The sequence below is a fragment of the Tenrec ecaudatus genome, chromosome 18 (assembly GCF_050624435.1).
Source record: "Tenrec ecaudatus isolate mTenEca1 chromosome 18, mTenEca1.hap1, whole genome shotgun sequence".
Lineage (NCBI taxonomy): Eukaryota > Metazoa > Chordata > Mammalia > Afrosoricida > Tenrecidae > Tenrec > Tenrec ecaudatus.
Genome location: NC_134547.1, coordinates 1,465,974 through 1,481,885, shown reverse-complemented (window position 1 = coordinate 1,481,885; position 15,912 = coordinate 1,465,974). Strand labels below are relative to the sequence as shown.

At 49.6% G+C, this 15,912-nt stretch overlaps 1 protein-coding gene across 1 annotated transcript; it reads left to right on the top strand.

The window, feature by feature from the left end:
- The first annotated feature begins 4,012 nt into the window (after positions 1-4,012).
- Positions 4,013-13,752, top strand: LOC142432448 (uncharacterized). Its single transcript, XM_075537682.1, has 4 exons — positions 4,013-4,556; positions 5,236-5,362; positions 6,221-6,316; positions 11,398-13,752. Exons 1-4 carry the CDS (start codon positions 4,527-4,529, stop codon positions 12,885-12,887), a joined length of 1,743 nt encoding a protein of 580 aa, XP_075393797.1. The 5' UTR covers positions 4,013-4,526; the 3' UTR covers positions 12,888-13,752.
- The last annotated feature ends 2,160 nt before the right edge of the window (positions 13,753-15,912 follow it).

Sequence of the window (15,912 nt, the reverse complement as noted above, 5' to 3'; positions counted from 1 at the left end):
ACCACCTTCACAATACAGCAACCTCCTAGTTCCACCCCACCTTCACAATCACAACAACCTAGTTCCAACCCACCTTCACAATCACAACCTCCTAGTTCCAACCCACCTTCACAATCACATCAGCCTCCTAGTTCCACCCCACCTTCACAATCACATCAGCCTCCTAGTTCCACCCCACCTTCACAATCACAGCAAACTTCTAGTTCCACCCCACCTTCACAATCACAGCAACATCCTAGTTTCACACACCCTCACAATCACAGCAGACTCCTGGTACCACCCACCTTCACAATCACAGCAACCTCCTAGTTTCACACCACCTTCACAATCACAACAACCTCCTAGTTCCACCCCCCTTCACAATCACAACCTCCTAGGTCCACTCCACCTTCAAAATCAAAGCAACCTCCTAGTTCCACCCCACCTTCACAATCACAACAACCTCCTAGTTTCACCCCACTTGCACAATCACAACCTCCTAGTTCCACCCCATCTTCACAATCACAGCAGCCTCCTAGTTCCACCCCACCTTCACAATCCCAGCACCCTCCTAGTTCCACCCCACCTCCACAATCACAGCAGTCTCCTAGTTCCACCCCACCTTCACAATCACAGCAACCTCCTAATTCCACCCCACCTTCACAATCCCAGGAACATCCTGGTTCCATCGCACCTTAACAATCACAGCAGCCTCCTAGTTCCACGCCACCTTCATGATCACAGCAGCCTCCTAGTTCCACCCCACCTTCACAATCACAACCTCCTAGTTCCACCCCACATTCACAATCACAGCAGCCTCCTGGTTCCACCACACCTTCAAAATCACAACCTCCTAGTTCCACCACACCTTCACAATCACAGCAGCCTCCTAGTTCCACCCCACCTTCACAATCACAGCAGCCTCCTGGTACCACCCCACCTTCACAATCACAGCAGCCTCCTAGTACCACCCCACCTTTACAATCACAGCAGCCTCCTAGTTCCACACCACCTTCACAATCACAGCAGTCACCTAGTTCCACCCCACCTTCACAATCACAGCAGTCTCCTAGTTCCACCCCACCTTTATAATCACAGCAGCCTCCTTGTTCCATCCCACCTTCACAATCACAACCTCCTAGTCCACCCCACTTTCACAATCAAAGCAGCCTCCAAGTTCCACCCCACCATCACAATCCCAACACCCTCCTAGTTCCACCCCACCTTCACAATCCCAGCAACCTAGTTCCACCCCACCTTCACAATCACAGGAACATCCTGGTTCCATCGCACCTTCACAATCACAGCAGCCTCCTAGTTCCACCCCACCTTCACAATCACATCAGCCTCCTAGTTCCACCCCACATTCCCAATTAAAACCTCCTAGTTCCACCCAACCTTCACAATCACAGCAGCCTCCTAGTTCCACCCCCCCTTCACAATCACAACCTCCTAGGTCCACTCCACCTTCACAATCACAGCAACCTCCTAGTTCCACCCCACCTTCACAATCACAACCTCCTAGTTCCACCCCACCTTCACGATCAAAGCATTCTCCTAGTTCCACCCCACCTTCACAATCACAACAACCTCCTAGTTCCACCCCACCTTCACAATCACAACCTCCTAGTTCCACCCCGCCTTCACAATCACAGCAACCTCCTAGTTCCTCCCCCCTTCAAAATCACAGCCTCCTAGTTCCACCCCCCCTTCAGAATCCCAGCAACCTCCTAGTTCCACCCCAACTTCACAATCTCAGCAGCCTCCTAGTTCCACCTCACCTTCAAAATCACAACCTCTTAGTTCCACCACACCTTCACAATCACAGGAGCCTCGTAGTTCCAACCCACTTTCACAATCACAGCAAACTCCTAGTTCCACCCCACCTTCACAATCATAACCTCCTAGTTCCACCCCATCTTCACAATCACAACAGCCTCCTAGTTCCACCCCACTTTCACAATCAGCAACCTCCTAGTTCCAACCCCTGCACAATCACAACCTCCTAGGTCCACTCCACCTTCACAATCACAGCAACCTCCTAGTTCCAACCCCTTCACAATCACAACCTCCTAGGTCCACCCCACCTTCACAATCACAACAACCTCCTAGTTCCACCCCACTTTCACAATCACAACCTTCTAGTTCCACCCCACCTTCACAATCAGCAGCCTCCTAGTTCTACCACACCTTCACAATCCCAGCACCTTCCTAGTTGCACCCCACCTTCACAATCACAGCATTCTCCTCTTCCATGCCACCTTCACAATCAGCAACCTCCTTGTTCAACCCCACCTTCACAATCACAGCAGCCTTCTAGTTCCACCCCACCTTCATAAACACAACCTTATCGTTCCACCCCACATTCACAATCACAGCAAACTCCTACTGCCACCCCACCTTTACAATCACAGCAGCCTCATAGTTCCACCCCCCTTCACAATCACAACCTCCTAGGTCCACTCCACATTCACAATCACAGCAACCTCCTTGTTCCACACCACCTTCACAATCACAACAACCTCCTAGTTCCACCCCACTTTCACAATCACAACCTCCTAGTTCCACCGCACCTTCACAATCACAACAACCACCTAGTTCCACCCCACCTTCACAATCCCAGGAATCTCCTGGTTCCATCGCACCTTCACAATCACAGCAGCCTCCTAGTTCCATCCCACCTTCACAATCACAGCAGCCTCCTAGTTCCATCCCACCTTCACAATCACAGCAGCCTCCTACTTCCACCCCACCTTCACAATCACAGCAGCCACATAGTTCCACCCACCTTCACAATCACTGCAGCCTCCTAGTTCCACCCCACCTTCACAATCACAACCTCCTAGTTCCACCCCACCTTCACAATCACAACAACCTCCTAGTTCCACCCCACCTTCATAATCACAACCTCCTAGTTCCACCCTGCCTTCACAATCACAGCAACCTCCTAGTTCCACCCGACCTTCACAATCACAGTAGCCTCCTAGTTCCACCGCAGTTTCACAATCACAACCCCTTAATTCCACCACACCTTCACAATCACAGCAAACTCCTAGTTCCACGTCACCTTCACAATCACAGAAGCCTCCTAATTTCACCCCTACCTTCACAATCACAGCAACCTCTTAGTTCCTCCAACCTTCAAAATCACAGCCTCCTAGTTCCACCCCACCTTCACAATCACAGCAGCCTCCTATTTCCACCCCACCTTCACAATCACAACCTCCTAGTTCCATCCCACCTTCACAATCACAGCAACCTCCTACTTCCACCCCACCTTCACAATCACAGCAACCTCCTACTTCCACCCCACTTTCACAATCACAGCAATCTCCTAGTTCTACCCCACCTTCACAATCACAGCAACCTCCCAGTTCCACCCCAGCTTCACAATCACAACCTCCTAGTTCCACTCCACCTTCACAATCACACAGCCTCCTAGTATCACCCCACCTTCACAATCTTAACCTCCTAGTTCCACCCCACCTTCACAATCACAGCAGCCTCCTACTTCCCCTCCTTCAGTCACAACCTCCTAGTTCCACCCCATCTTCACAATCACAGTTGCCTCCTAGTTCCACCCCACCTTCACAATCACGTTTGAGCCCTCTGTGCCATCCTTGTAAGGATGATGCAGGCTCAGGACGACAGATCGATGTTTTTGTGGAGTTGCCAACAAGCGCAGAGTATACACAGTCCAAACATACTTCCTGTTCAGAACTGGAGAGGGCTGCCTGTGGGATATAACTGGGTCCTCGTGGGACTTCCAGAGGCCACCTTTCAGTGGGCATTTAGCTGCTGGCTTACCCATAGTTCCATAAGACAGGTCCGGTGTCAGTAGAGGAGATATTTGGGGAGGGTAAGCGTGGTGAGACTTGGACAGGCATCTCAGACCTAGAGGTGGTACCAGCCAGGTACCTTGGTACTTACCTGGGTATTGGGTCAGTGGCCTCTTGACAGCCTGGATTCCTTGAGTCCCAAGGATAGCTTTACACTTTCTCCTTGTTCACCTCCACGGAGCGAACTGGCCCCTTGGTTCTTTTTGCTTTGTTTGCAGAGAGACTTGGTTAAGGCACTGGGATCCTAGCTAGAAGGGGGCCGAACTACATTGCCCAGAAGGCTTTGATTCTTGGGCCGCAACTTGGCCAATGGCGGTCTAGAATGGGGCGTTACCTGGAGGCGTAGTTCGGGGCGGGGCTTCCCGTGTCGTGATGACGTCACACACCTGCGGCTTTTGGGTCCCTTTGGCTGTGACCCGTGCGGTCTAAGCCTAGCTCTCCCGGGAACTTGAGGAGGGCAGGATGACGAGGGGGAAGGGGCCCACGCCCGCGCCTCGGTACAAGCCCGACCTGCCCCCTGCCCGGTAACGGGGGTGGGCGCTGCGCCCGCCGGAGCCTCGCTGGTCGCCCGGGGCCTGAGCGCCGGTTCCCTCGAGAGACGGGCTTGGAGTGTGAGCCAGCGAAGGCCGCCCCGCTCCGGACAGGCCTGGCATCGGCTGAGCTCGGGGAGCCGGCGCCGGAAGACCTGCCCGCCCTCGGGGTCCCGCGATGGCCGCGGAGCCGAGGGAACAGGAGCAGGTGAGTGGACGATGCCTTTGGAATTGCTGCTTTGCTGCCCGTAGGGGAGCCGGTCTCTGTTTAATCAGTGCGAGTGGCCGTGGCGGGGCCGCAGTGGCTGAGAGATGAATGGTGCCCTTTCCGGCTCTTTTGGGCTCTTAAACGAATCCAGTTCCCATGTTGAGACCCCTACCAGATCTGCCCATCTCCAACCTTGACCCCCTCCAGCTTTCCCGTGCCCACTGTTCTCCAAGGTGCCACCAACCTGGCCAGGCCCGTCTGCCGGATGCATTGCCCTCATTGCAGGGCCTCAGCCAGACTCCTAGCTGCTAGAGTCTAGCAGCTGCTTAAATGCGAAGTTGGCCTGCGCTAGGTCTGCCCACCTGGGGGTTGTCGGTTTGAACCCACCCAGTAGCATCTTGGAGAAACCGGTGAGGGCCGGCAGGCTCAGTTACTGCCTTGGTTACCGCAACTGGTGGTGTTGTATTTATCGTCGTCTTCATTCGTTGATATTCGCGGTGCTTACTTATCCTTGCTCTCTAAAGACTCGCCCTGTAGGAAGCTTTCTTCTCCTTCCTTGTTTTCTGAAATCGGTACCCAAGTACCGAGTTCCCTCCAGGAGGTGCTGGCTGACTTGGAACCTCCCTCAGGCACCCCATCCGGCATTCTCAAAACGACTGCCCCTCTTTTGACTTGCCAGGCGTCTGTAACTTTTGAGGATGTGGCCGTGACCTTCACTCAGAAGGAATGGGGACAGCTGGATCTGGCCCAGAGGACCCTGTACCAGGAGGTGATGCTGGAGACCTGCAGCCTCCTGGCCTCACTGGGTAAGCCCTGGCGGCCTCACCATGCCGGAGACCCAGAGAATAGGGACCCCTGCACTGTTGCCCGTGGCTGGACGGATCTTCTTGTGGAGGGTTCCTGGAAAAGACATTTACTTCCTTAAAAATGGCCCAAGGGGTGTGTTGGGAGGAATTGGGGGCGTCTCGTGGAACACCAGGGCATGATTTCTCTGCGTGAGAGAATGACGTAGACGTCGTGAGGAAGCACCGGCATCAAGCCCTGGCTTGCGAGCCCCTCTCGGTCGCTGTGTGGTATCCTCGGCTCTTTTTGCCAAGTGGGTGGCAAGCAGTGACCGCTTCAGACCTTGCTGTCTGAGGCCTCTTGAGTTCTCCGTTCTACTTTCGTCTGCATGTTTTTATGGTTTCTTTCTGCGCCTACCCACGGTGAGGGTGTTCTTGACGTAGAAAATGGCCACTCCAGTTCACACTGCCTGTGACCATTTGCTCCGAGCTTAGGTTTTTATTTTATACTCTACACAGGGATTTGACCAACCAAATTTGGTCTGGGCAAATGTTTCCACAGCCCAGCTAGTAGGGACATGGGTCATGGATGGACTGTTTATATCACTGCCAATCAATATTCTAAGCAGAATGATCAGAAATATATTGGCTCCCTGAGGCCTTTGTGTTCCTTTTACTTTAGACTACTGATGACTAAGATGCAGCTTTGGGGCGCAGAGATGGTGTTTGCCCTGGGTTTACACAGCACAGGTCAACATTTTGTTTGCTCTGATGGGACTGGTCTTGTTCCAAGGTCTTGTTCCTATCCCAGGGTCCCAGAGTAGACTGAGTGGTTTTATTTATTCTCACAGAAGTTATTGTACCCATTTTCTCTATGGACAGGGTGTCCTGTGCCCAGGCCAGAGCTGATGGACGAGCTGAAGCTCAGGCAGGCAGCAGGGACCACGGAAAAAGACCTGACCCAAAGCGCTTGTCCAGGTGAGTGACTGGAAGGCAGCCAGGTGGGGGGTGGAGGGCCTGCAGACTTCAAGGTGCTTTGTGTGGTTACCTGCCTAGGGATGTGGGTGCCTGGAAGCCCTTTGCCCTGTGCTTCATCTGTCTTCCTCTCCCTTCAGACTCTTGAGTTTCTTGGAGAAGAGTGGAATGCTTGCGGCAAGATCCTGCTCTAGGCTAACTATACTCAGCCCCTTCCCACTAACCCCTGTTCCTCCTCTCGCTTGTGTGTGCAACTTTTCTGTTTCTCAGCCAGCCAAAGCTGGATCTGCGCAAATGAACTCTGTCCTCTGGAGAGTCCCTGCTGACTCATTCTTCATGTGGTTTTGTTAATTCACTGTAGTGCCACAAGATCTATAGACTGCTAATTGCACTTACAGTTAGTGACCCCAGTACTATAACCCCTTCAGGCACGGTCTGGGAGAATTCCCAACAAGAGGCTTCCCATTCCCAGGATGTGCTGCACTGTCTTCTACTTAGGGATGGACATCGCTCCCAGAAGCCTCAAGACCGTGTTCTAAGGCTTCAGTGCATGTGTATGACCGGCATGCTGCTAACTGCAAGGTTAGTGGTACAAACCTCAGAGAAAGCAGAGATTTCTGTTCCCATGAAGATTTCAACCTGGGGAGCCCACGGGGCAGTTCTGCTCTGTCCTCTATGGTTGTCGTGAGTCGGCATTGGTGGCAGTGAGTTTGGTGAACATTCCACTCAGGAAGCTGCATGACTGCGTCATGCCTCTGCGTCTTCCTGAAGTTAGTTAATCGGGGATGGGGCCCATGCAGCCTCTGTGTGGTTATTTTAGAAAGACCAGGCTCCCTAACTACTCCGGCTAGTTGCAGAAACCTAGTAGGAAAGGTCAAATCAGATTCTTTGTCCTACACTGTACCATCTCCGACTCCCACTATCCTTGTGGAAATGGACTCATTGCTCCACTTCTTCATTCACACTCGGTAATATCGTCCCCTTTGTTCTGTGAGGCCCAGATGTGAGCTTCCTCTGCACAGGCGCATGGGAACCTTCCTTGAGGAGGCCACACCTATCCTCCAGCGGCAATGACTAAGAGCTCCAAACACCCTACTCTGCTGCTTCTGTGCAGAGAGAGCGGTTTGCAAACACTTTCCCATTCAACTCTCATGACAGGCCGTGAGGCCGGAACCGGGAGTTTCTCCCTTTGTCAGATGAGAAACTTGAGACTTAGAAGTGCAGTAAAGAATGTGTCCAATGCCATCTGAGTCACTCTCAATCCCTGGATGACATGCACTTAGTGTGCGGCACGGCACGGCGTCGTGTGTGGGCCTTTCTTTCCCAGTTCTCCCTGGAGCTCGTTCTCTGATTAACACGCCGACTCTGACTTCATTAGGCATCTTGCAGCCTAATCTTATACTACTCCTCGGGGTTATTGTACACGTGCGTACACCGTCAACAACTTCTTTTTTAGCTGCATTTTACTTGACTGTCCCATAATCAAAGTGAGTATGGTATGGTCACTGTTCAAGGTTATCCATGTTACAGTTCTGTAGATGGACTCTTTTCACCTGTTTTTTTAGGAGGGAAAACGGAGACGTAGGCATTTGAGTGGCTTACAGTGAGTTCTTCTGCGACTTGAGCCTAGGTTTCTTTGGTGGTTGGAGTGCAAACGCCATCATAGTACTCAATTATTCTCTAAGTTTCTTTTCTGGGCCTCAGACTTACTGATTGAGATAAATTGTAAGCCTCTGTTAAAATGACACCCTTTCATCATTGGTCCGTGGATGCTTCTGACTTAAGTAGTTTTTAGTTTGCTCATTCATTCGATTTTAAAATAATGCCTTGAATAACGTTAGCCAACCCAAGAATGAAAACACAAGTAGTCCCCAACTTACGTCATATTCTAGTTAGGACAAACGCATCATTTCTTTTCCTTCTTACACATTATATAGTTAGTCATTTTAGAACCAAAACCAAACTCCCCGCTGTCAAGTTGATGCTGACTCACAGTGACCCTAGAGGGCAGGGTAGAACTCCCTTTGTGGGTTTCTGAGTAGAGAAGCCGGAGGACTGGCCAACGGTTTTGAATTGCTGACTCTGGTTAGCAGGCCAGCTCACAAGCACTGTGCCCACCACAGGGGCTCCTCTGTCTTGTACAGCAGTGCCTACTTTGCTGACATCTTCTGTTCACCTGTGGATGTTCCCTTGTACAGTTCAGAACCCTCTCGGAGTTATAGTCCCTGGTAATAAAATGTAATAATAGCAGCCACTTAAAAGGCATGGGAAGTATTACACTCATGTCACCGCTGGCTTACAAGAGTCATTAGAGCACAGTCCTGTGTACATTGACCACCGATATGCCTGTCTTCTTCTCCTCCATTTGTGTTTCCTCTGCAGTGTTAGTCCGGATTGACTAGAGAAGCAAATTCATAGACACTCATGTGTATGAGAAAGAGCAATTGAATATCGAGAAAATATCCCAGTCCAGATCAAGTCCATAAGTCCAATATTAGCCCATATGTCCAATACCAATCTATAAATTCCTCTTCAGACTCACACCACACGTGCAATGACTCTGAATGCAGGAAGATCACAGGCGGTGGGTGGGAAGTCTGTGGATGCCGTGGCGGTGGAAGGAGCTCAGGGCTGGCAGGGGTCGCCACGTGTCTCTTCTAGCTCCAGGGCTCTGGCTCCTATCAGCATGTAGCTCCACGTGTCTTGCCAACAGGAATACCTTGTCATCAGGAAGTGAGAGTGCGTCCTACCTCCAGAGAGCTATCTCCTGAGCACCTCCAAATGAGGTCATCAAGCTGTGACCTGATTGACAGGCTAAGTACCACTTCACTCTCGAGAGTCTCAAGTTGACAACAGATTATGTAACTATCACATCTGCAGAAACAACAGTTACCTGAATTTGTTTTTTAATCCTTACTGTATTACATATAAATTCAGTTTTTTAGTAGATATTGCCATCTTCACATTCTGTTTCCTTATGTGTTAAGGTTTCTATTTTTTTTTTAAACATTCTACTAGGGGCTCACACAACTCCCACCACAGTCCACACATACACATACATCAACTGTACAAAGCACACCCGCACATCCTTTGCCCCAATCATCCCCCTCTTTTCTTTCTCCTCTTTTCTTTTTTTACATTTTATTAGGGACTCATACAACTCCCACCACATACACATACATCAACTGCACAAAGCACATCCATACATTCCCCGCCCCAACCATTCTCAAAGCATCCGCTCTCCACCCAAGCCCCCCGCATCAGGTCCTCTCCTCCTTTTTCTTCCCCTCCCTCCCCGCTCCCCCCCGCATGTGCCCCTGGCAATCCATACATTGTTATCTTGTCATATCTTGCCCCATCCAGAGTCCCCCCTGGCCCCCCTCCCTGCTGTCCATCTCTCAGGGAGGAGGCCACACGTGGATCCCTGCAATCAGCTCCCCCCCTCCAACCCACTCACCCTCCACACTCCCAGCATCGCCCCTCACACTCCTGGTCCCGAAGGCATCATCCACCCTGGAGTCCCTGTGCCTCCAGCTCCCATATGCACCAGTGTACAACCTCTGCCCTATCCAGTCCTGCAAGGTAGAATTCGGATCATGGTAGTTGGGGGGAGGAAGCATCCAGGATCTGGGGGAAAGCTGTGTTCTTCATCGGTACTACCTCGCATCCTGACTGACCCATCTCCTCTCCTAAACCCCTCTAAGGGTCTCTTTTTTATAGATTTTCTTAAAAAACAATTTATTAGGGGCTCATACAACTCTTATCACAGTCCATACATATACATACATCAATTGTGTATAGCACATCTGTACATTCTTTGCCCTAATCATTTTCTTTTTTTTTCCTCCTCTTTTCTTTTTTTACATTTTATTAGGGACTCATACAACTCTTATCACAATCCATACATATATATACATCAATTGTATAAAGCACATCCATACATTCCCTGCCCCAATCATTCTCACTCAAAGCATTTGCTCTCCACTTAAGCCCTTTGCATCAGGTCCTCTTTTTTTTCCTCCCTCCCTCCCCGCTCCCCCCTCCCTCATGTGCCCTTGGTAATTTATACATCATTATTTTGTCATATCTTGCCCTATCCGGAGTCTCCCTTCCCCCCCTTCTCTGCCGTCCCTCTCCCAGGGAGGAGGTCACATGTGGATCCTTGTAATCAGTACCCCCTTTCCAACCCACTCACCCTCCACTCTCCCAGCATCGCCCCTCACACCCGTTCCTGAAGGTATCATCCACCCTGGATTCCCTGTGCCTCCAGCCCCCACATGCACCAGTGTACAACCTCTGCCCTATCCAGCCCTGCAAGGCAGAATCCGGACCACGGTAGTTGGGGGGAGGAAGCATCCAGGATCTGGGGGAAAGCTGTGTTCTTCATCGGTACTACCTTGCACCCTGACTGACCCATCTCCCCTCTCAAACCCCTCTAAGGATCTCTATTTTTATAGATCTTTAATGCCTGCCTTAAAGACATTCAAGACAAAAATCATATCAGATTATGTCACTTTTGCTAGTCTTTTCATCAAGCATACCGGACCTCAGCATGTCCACCCAGATCCCGTTTAGTTCTGTCTCTCAAACCCTGGCTTAGGAGTGGTAGTGACCTCCGTGTCACCCTTCTCAATCTATCCTTTCTCTCTGTTAGGGTATATCTTATAAGATGCCTCTTTTGTGACATCCCCGGGATCTCTTCTGTTACCAGCCGGGTTACCTTCAGCCCCCTTTCCATGACTCTTTGTAGCACCTTGAGATGTCCTGGTTTGGAGTATGTTCACCGTATTCCTCTGGCCTCTTGGTGCCAATCTTGACTATAAGCATGATTCTCCATGCTAGACTCTGTGTCTCCTCCCCAGGCTCGCCCTCTGGGTTTCTCTTTAAAGATTTAATTTAAGTCTGAATAAGAAGCAAAAGAAGTGTCAAACCCGATTTTTAGGCATATCAAAACGCAGCAAGTACAGAGGCATGATTTCCATTTACATGTTCTCACTGAAGTGGTGATATTGTTTCTTCTGTATCAGCCTCATGGGTGCTATGCTAATCACTGATAACTAATCTGTGCACTGCACTCCCTTCAGGTGAGAATGAGACGGATGAGACAGCAAAACCTATCCCGTGTGAGCTGGCCTTGTCTGGTGAAGTGTTATCCCAGGACAAACTGAAGCAGGGTACCCCAGGGAGCTTCGGGTTGGAGAGAACCACAGACCAGAAAGGACCATGGTGTATTCAGGAAGACAATGTAACTCCAAAGACAGACCGCCAGAAGGAGCTGCTCCCCACAAACATGAGTCCAGAACCCGATGGCGCGTGGACAGATGAAAATCCCCATCCGTGGATCGTACAAAAGCGAATCTCTCCAGGAGATACTCGCGTTGTTCATAATGCAGGACCAGGTAAAGATCCCTCAGCTCAAGAAGAGAAAAATCACTGTCAATGCAAAGAATGTAGCAAAGTGTTTGATGAGAACTGCCTCCTTGTTGTACACGAGCGGGCTCACTCTGGGGTAAAGCCCCATGAGTGCACAGAGTGTGGGAAAGCTTTTAGCAAGAGCACACACCTTCTTCAGCATTATATTATTCACACCGGGGACAAGCCCTACGACTGCACTGAGTGTGGCAAGGCCTTCACCCGCAGGTCACACCTGACACGGCACTGGCGGATCCACACTGGGGAGAAGCCCTACATGTGCACTGAGTGTGGAAGGGCCTTCACCCACCGCTCCACTTTTGTCCTGCACAAGCGGAGCCACACGGGAGAAAAGCCTTTTGTGTGCAAAGAGTGTGGGAAAGCGTTTCGTGACCGGGCAGGCTTCATCGGACACTGTGTCATACACACAGCAGAGAAGCCCTACGAGTGCTCCGAGTGTGGGAAGGCCTTCAACCGCAGGGCACACCTCACCTGGCATCAGCAGACTCACACTGGAGTGAGATCCTTTGAATGCGACCAGTGTGGGAAAGCGTTCTGTGAGAGTGCAGACCTCGTGCAACACTCCGCCATCCACTCCGGGGAGAAGCCCTACGAGTGCGCTGAGTGCGGCAAGACCTTCAGCCGCCGCTCACACCTGAAGCAACACCAGCGGATCCACACCGGGGAGAAGCCTTATGAGTGCGGCGAGTGTGGGAGGGCCTTCACCCACTATTCAACTTTCGTGCTCCATAAAAGGGGCCACACCGGGGAGAAGCCGTTTGAGTGCAGAGAGTGCGGGAAGGCCTTTAGCGATAGGACGGACCTCATTCGCCACTACAACATCCACACCGGGGAGAAGCCCCACGAGTGCACCGAGTGCGGCAGGGCCTTCAGCCGCAGGTCACACCTCACGAGACACCAGCGCACTCACACCGGGGAGAAGCCCTACGAGTGCTCCGAGTGCGGGAAAGCCTTTTGCCGAAGTACCAACCTCATGCGACATTCCGCAGTTCACACCGGGCAGAAGCCCCATGAGTGCAGTGAATGTGGGAAGGCCTTCAGCCACAGCTCGTCCCTCACGCAGCACCAAAAGGCGCATAGCGACAGAAGTCTTGTGAGCGCACCAGACATGGAAAGACCTTTCACAAATGAGAAAGCTTGAGTCGACTTCCCAGGCCTGCCCCTGGGGAGAGACTCTCTGAATGTAACCACTGAGGAAACTGGTCAGAGGAAACGGCTTACTCGGTAGCTCATCATTTACACCAAAGGGAACTCCCGATAGACTCACCCCCATCGGGAAAGCATTCCAGGCAGATCATGACCAGTCTTCAGAGGCATTTTAGAAACGAATCCACCTCGAGACTGGCTCCACATCTGAGAATTGATTAAGGGCGAAGAGCAAGTGGTTATTGTGCACTTAGGAGAACCTTTGGCCACATCTCTCCTCTGCGGTTACACTCCACAGTTACCGCCGGATGACTTTTTTAAAGAACGGGGATGTAGAACAAGAAACACATGGAACCAGTTTACGTCATGCTTCCTACCAAGCCTATGTCAGTTTGTCCTTTCCCTGTTGTGGGGAAGGGTAGTGGGACGTCAGAAGTGGAAGGATCTCGTGTCATTGATTTGTATGTACAAAGGAAAACCAGACTATTGCTACAAAATCTTAGAAACCTTTATTTAAAAATATTAGAATGTAAAGTGACTGTGTCTGGATATACCCTTTACACCAGTGGTTCTCAGCCCTCCAAATGCCGCAACCCTTTCATACAGTTCCTCATGTGGTGGGGACCCCCAACCATAACATTGTCCTTGTTGTTATTTCATAACTGTAATCTTGCTACTGTTATGAATCGGGCAATCCCTGTGAAAGGGTCAGTGGACCCCCAAAGGGGTCACAGCCCACAGCTTGAGAATCACTGCTCTATACACTTAATGACGGCACTGTTTCCGTCTCTCTGTCCTTTCCCTAAAGATATCTGCTTTTGCATTTACACCACATTAAAAGGACAGTTTGGACACCCTCAGGATACGTCATTGTGTTTCTTTGAAAAACTTTTGCGTTTAGGGGAGAAAAAGTCTCAATGGGGCAAGATAGGACTGTAGGGTGGATGGGGTGTGTATTCTTAATGAAATTTTTGTAGCACAGCCCTGGCTATGTGCAAAGAACGGACACATGCATTGTGATAGAAGAAAAATTACTCAGCAAATTTCCTGGCCTTTTTCTTAGTGATGCTCTTATTTACTTACTTTTTCTATCTATCTATCTATCTATCTATCTATCTATCTATCTATCTATCTATCTATCTATCTATCTATCTATTTTTAAAGTCTTCCTAATAAACTGATCATCCTGTGTCGTTTGAGGATATCTACTAAGATTGCCTCTTGGGAATCCCCCCCAAACAGTTGACAACCTTTTGAGTAGACTTCTCTGCCCTGAATTGAACTGGCCCAGCAGATTGCTGTGGAATCCACTGCTCCAATCGGACCTTTTTAAAAGGCACCTAAACAAAACTAAGATGAAGTGTCTTATCGAGAGTAGTAGTTTGCTGCCATCCACTAATCCCAGGAACACATGAAAACACATTTTGTCTGGAATAAACTTGTACAGTCACAACCCTGGTAGCAATTTTTTTTTCCAATTCTTCCCAAACTTTTAGTGGATTATTTTGGGGGTCTACGTGTCAGATCATGTTTTATAAATGCTTTACTGGCATATATATCACATCACACGATATAATCATTCAGTCATATCAAGGTTTGTGCAGTCATCACCACAATCAGCTTCAGAACATTTTCTCCTGGGGTACATCAGCTCTCCATTCCCCCTTATCCTTCCCTGCCATTCCATCACCTTTCCTGGATTTCACATGAAGAAAATCATGCAAAACACAAACAGGAGGCAAATGAAAAAAGCTCAACAGTGAACAGATAAAAAAAACCGAAAAAATTAAAAATGGGTCAAAAGTGAGGTCATATGATAAGGTATTACATTTTAGCTACATTTGCCATAATCCAGTGTCTCTGATAAGACTAGTCACATCTTTCCACTGGTCAGAGGGCATTCACTGGGGCTTACTCCGTATGTGGACCCTGCAAATGGATTTTGGGCTTCCATAATCTGCAAACCAGGTGTTCACAATTTAAACTCTGAAACCTTCAGATTTGGGTTTTATTTACAATGCTTCCATCACACAGTGTGTGCTTCTTCCATATGGGTTAAATGGCTGTTTAAAAAATTTTTTCTTTTGGCTGTTTGTTTTTTAAGACAACCACTATGCCACCATCACCAGTGCTGCTGAAAACATTTAAAAAACTCACCACTATTGAGTTGATTCTGAGTCATAGTGACTGTAGGACAGAGTACAACTGCCCGTGTGGGTTTCCGAGACGGCAGTTCTGTGTGGAGCAGCAAGCTTTGCTTTCTAACAAGGAGCCCCTCATGGTTTCTAACGGTTGACCGTGCGAGTAGCAACTCAATGCATGACCACTGCACCATCCCACAGTTAAGGTCCACTCATTCGTTTTCCAGTTTGAATCACAGTCCACAAAGCTTAGAGTTCTCCCAAAGTTTCAGGTGCGAAGGGGATGAAGTGACCACCTGCTGGAGATCCTTTTATTTCCCCCCATCGTGTTTTAAACAAGTTTATTGGCATATAACTCGCATACAATTCAGCAGTTCAATCACATCAAGAAGAGTTGTGCAATCCTTACCACAACCAGTTTTAGAACATTTTCTCCACTCCTGTCCTCATCGTTATTAGCTACCCATTTCCCCCCAACCTCCCAGCTGCTTGGAGACTTCTGAGCGCCCTGGCCTTGTCCTTGGTGGCCAGGGCAATCTTGGTGTGTCCTCTTTATTTTTTATTTTTTTAAAAAATATCACTCTGCGTGGGGCTTTTACAACAATCCATCCATCAAATTGATCACGCACATTTGTACATATGTTGCCATCATTATTTTCTAAACATTTACTTTCTATTGAGCCCTGGATATCAGCCCTTTTTTCCCTGCCTCCCCCACCTCCCTCATGACCCCTTGGTAAATTATAAATAATTCTTGTTTTCATATCTCACATTGATCACTATCTCCTTTCACCCACGTTTCTGTTGTTCATCCTCCTGGGTTAAGGGTGGGTGTGGGGGCGGATGGTGTGTCCCTTTTTAAAGGAGTTTGTCGCTTCA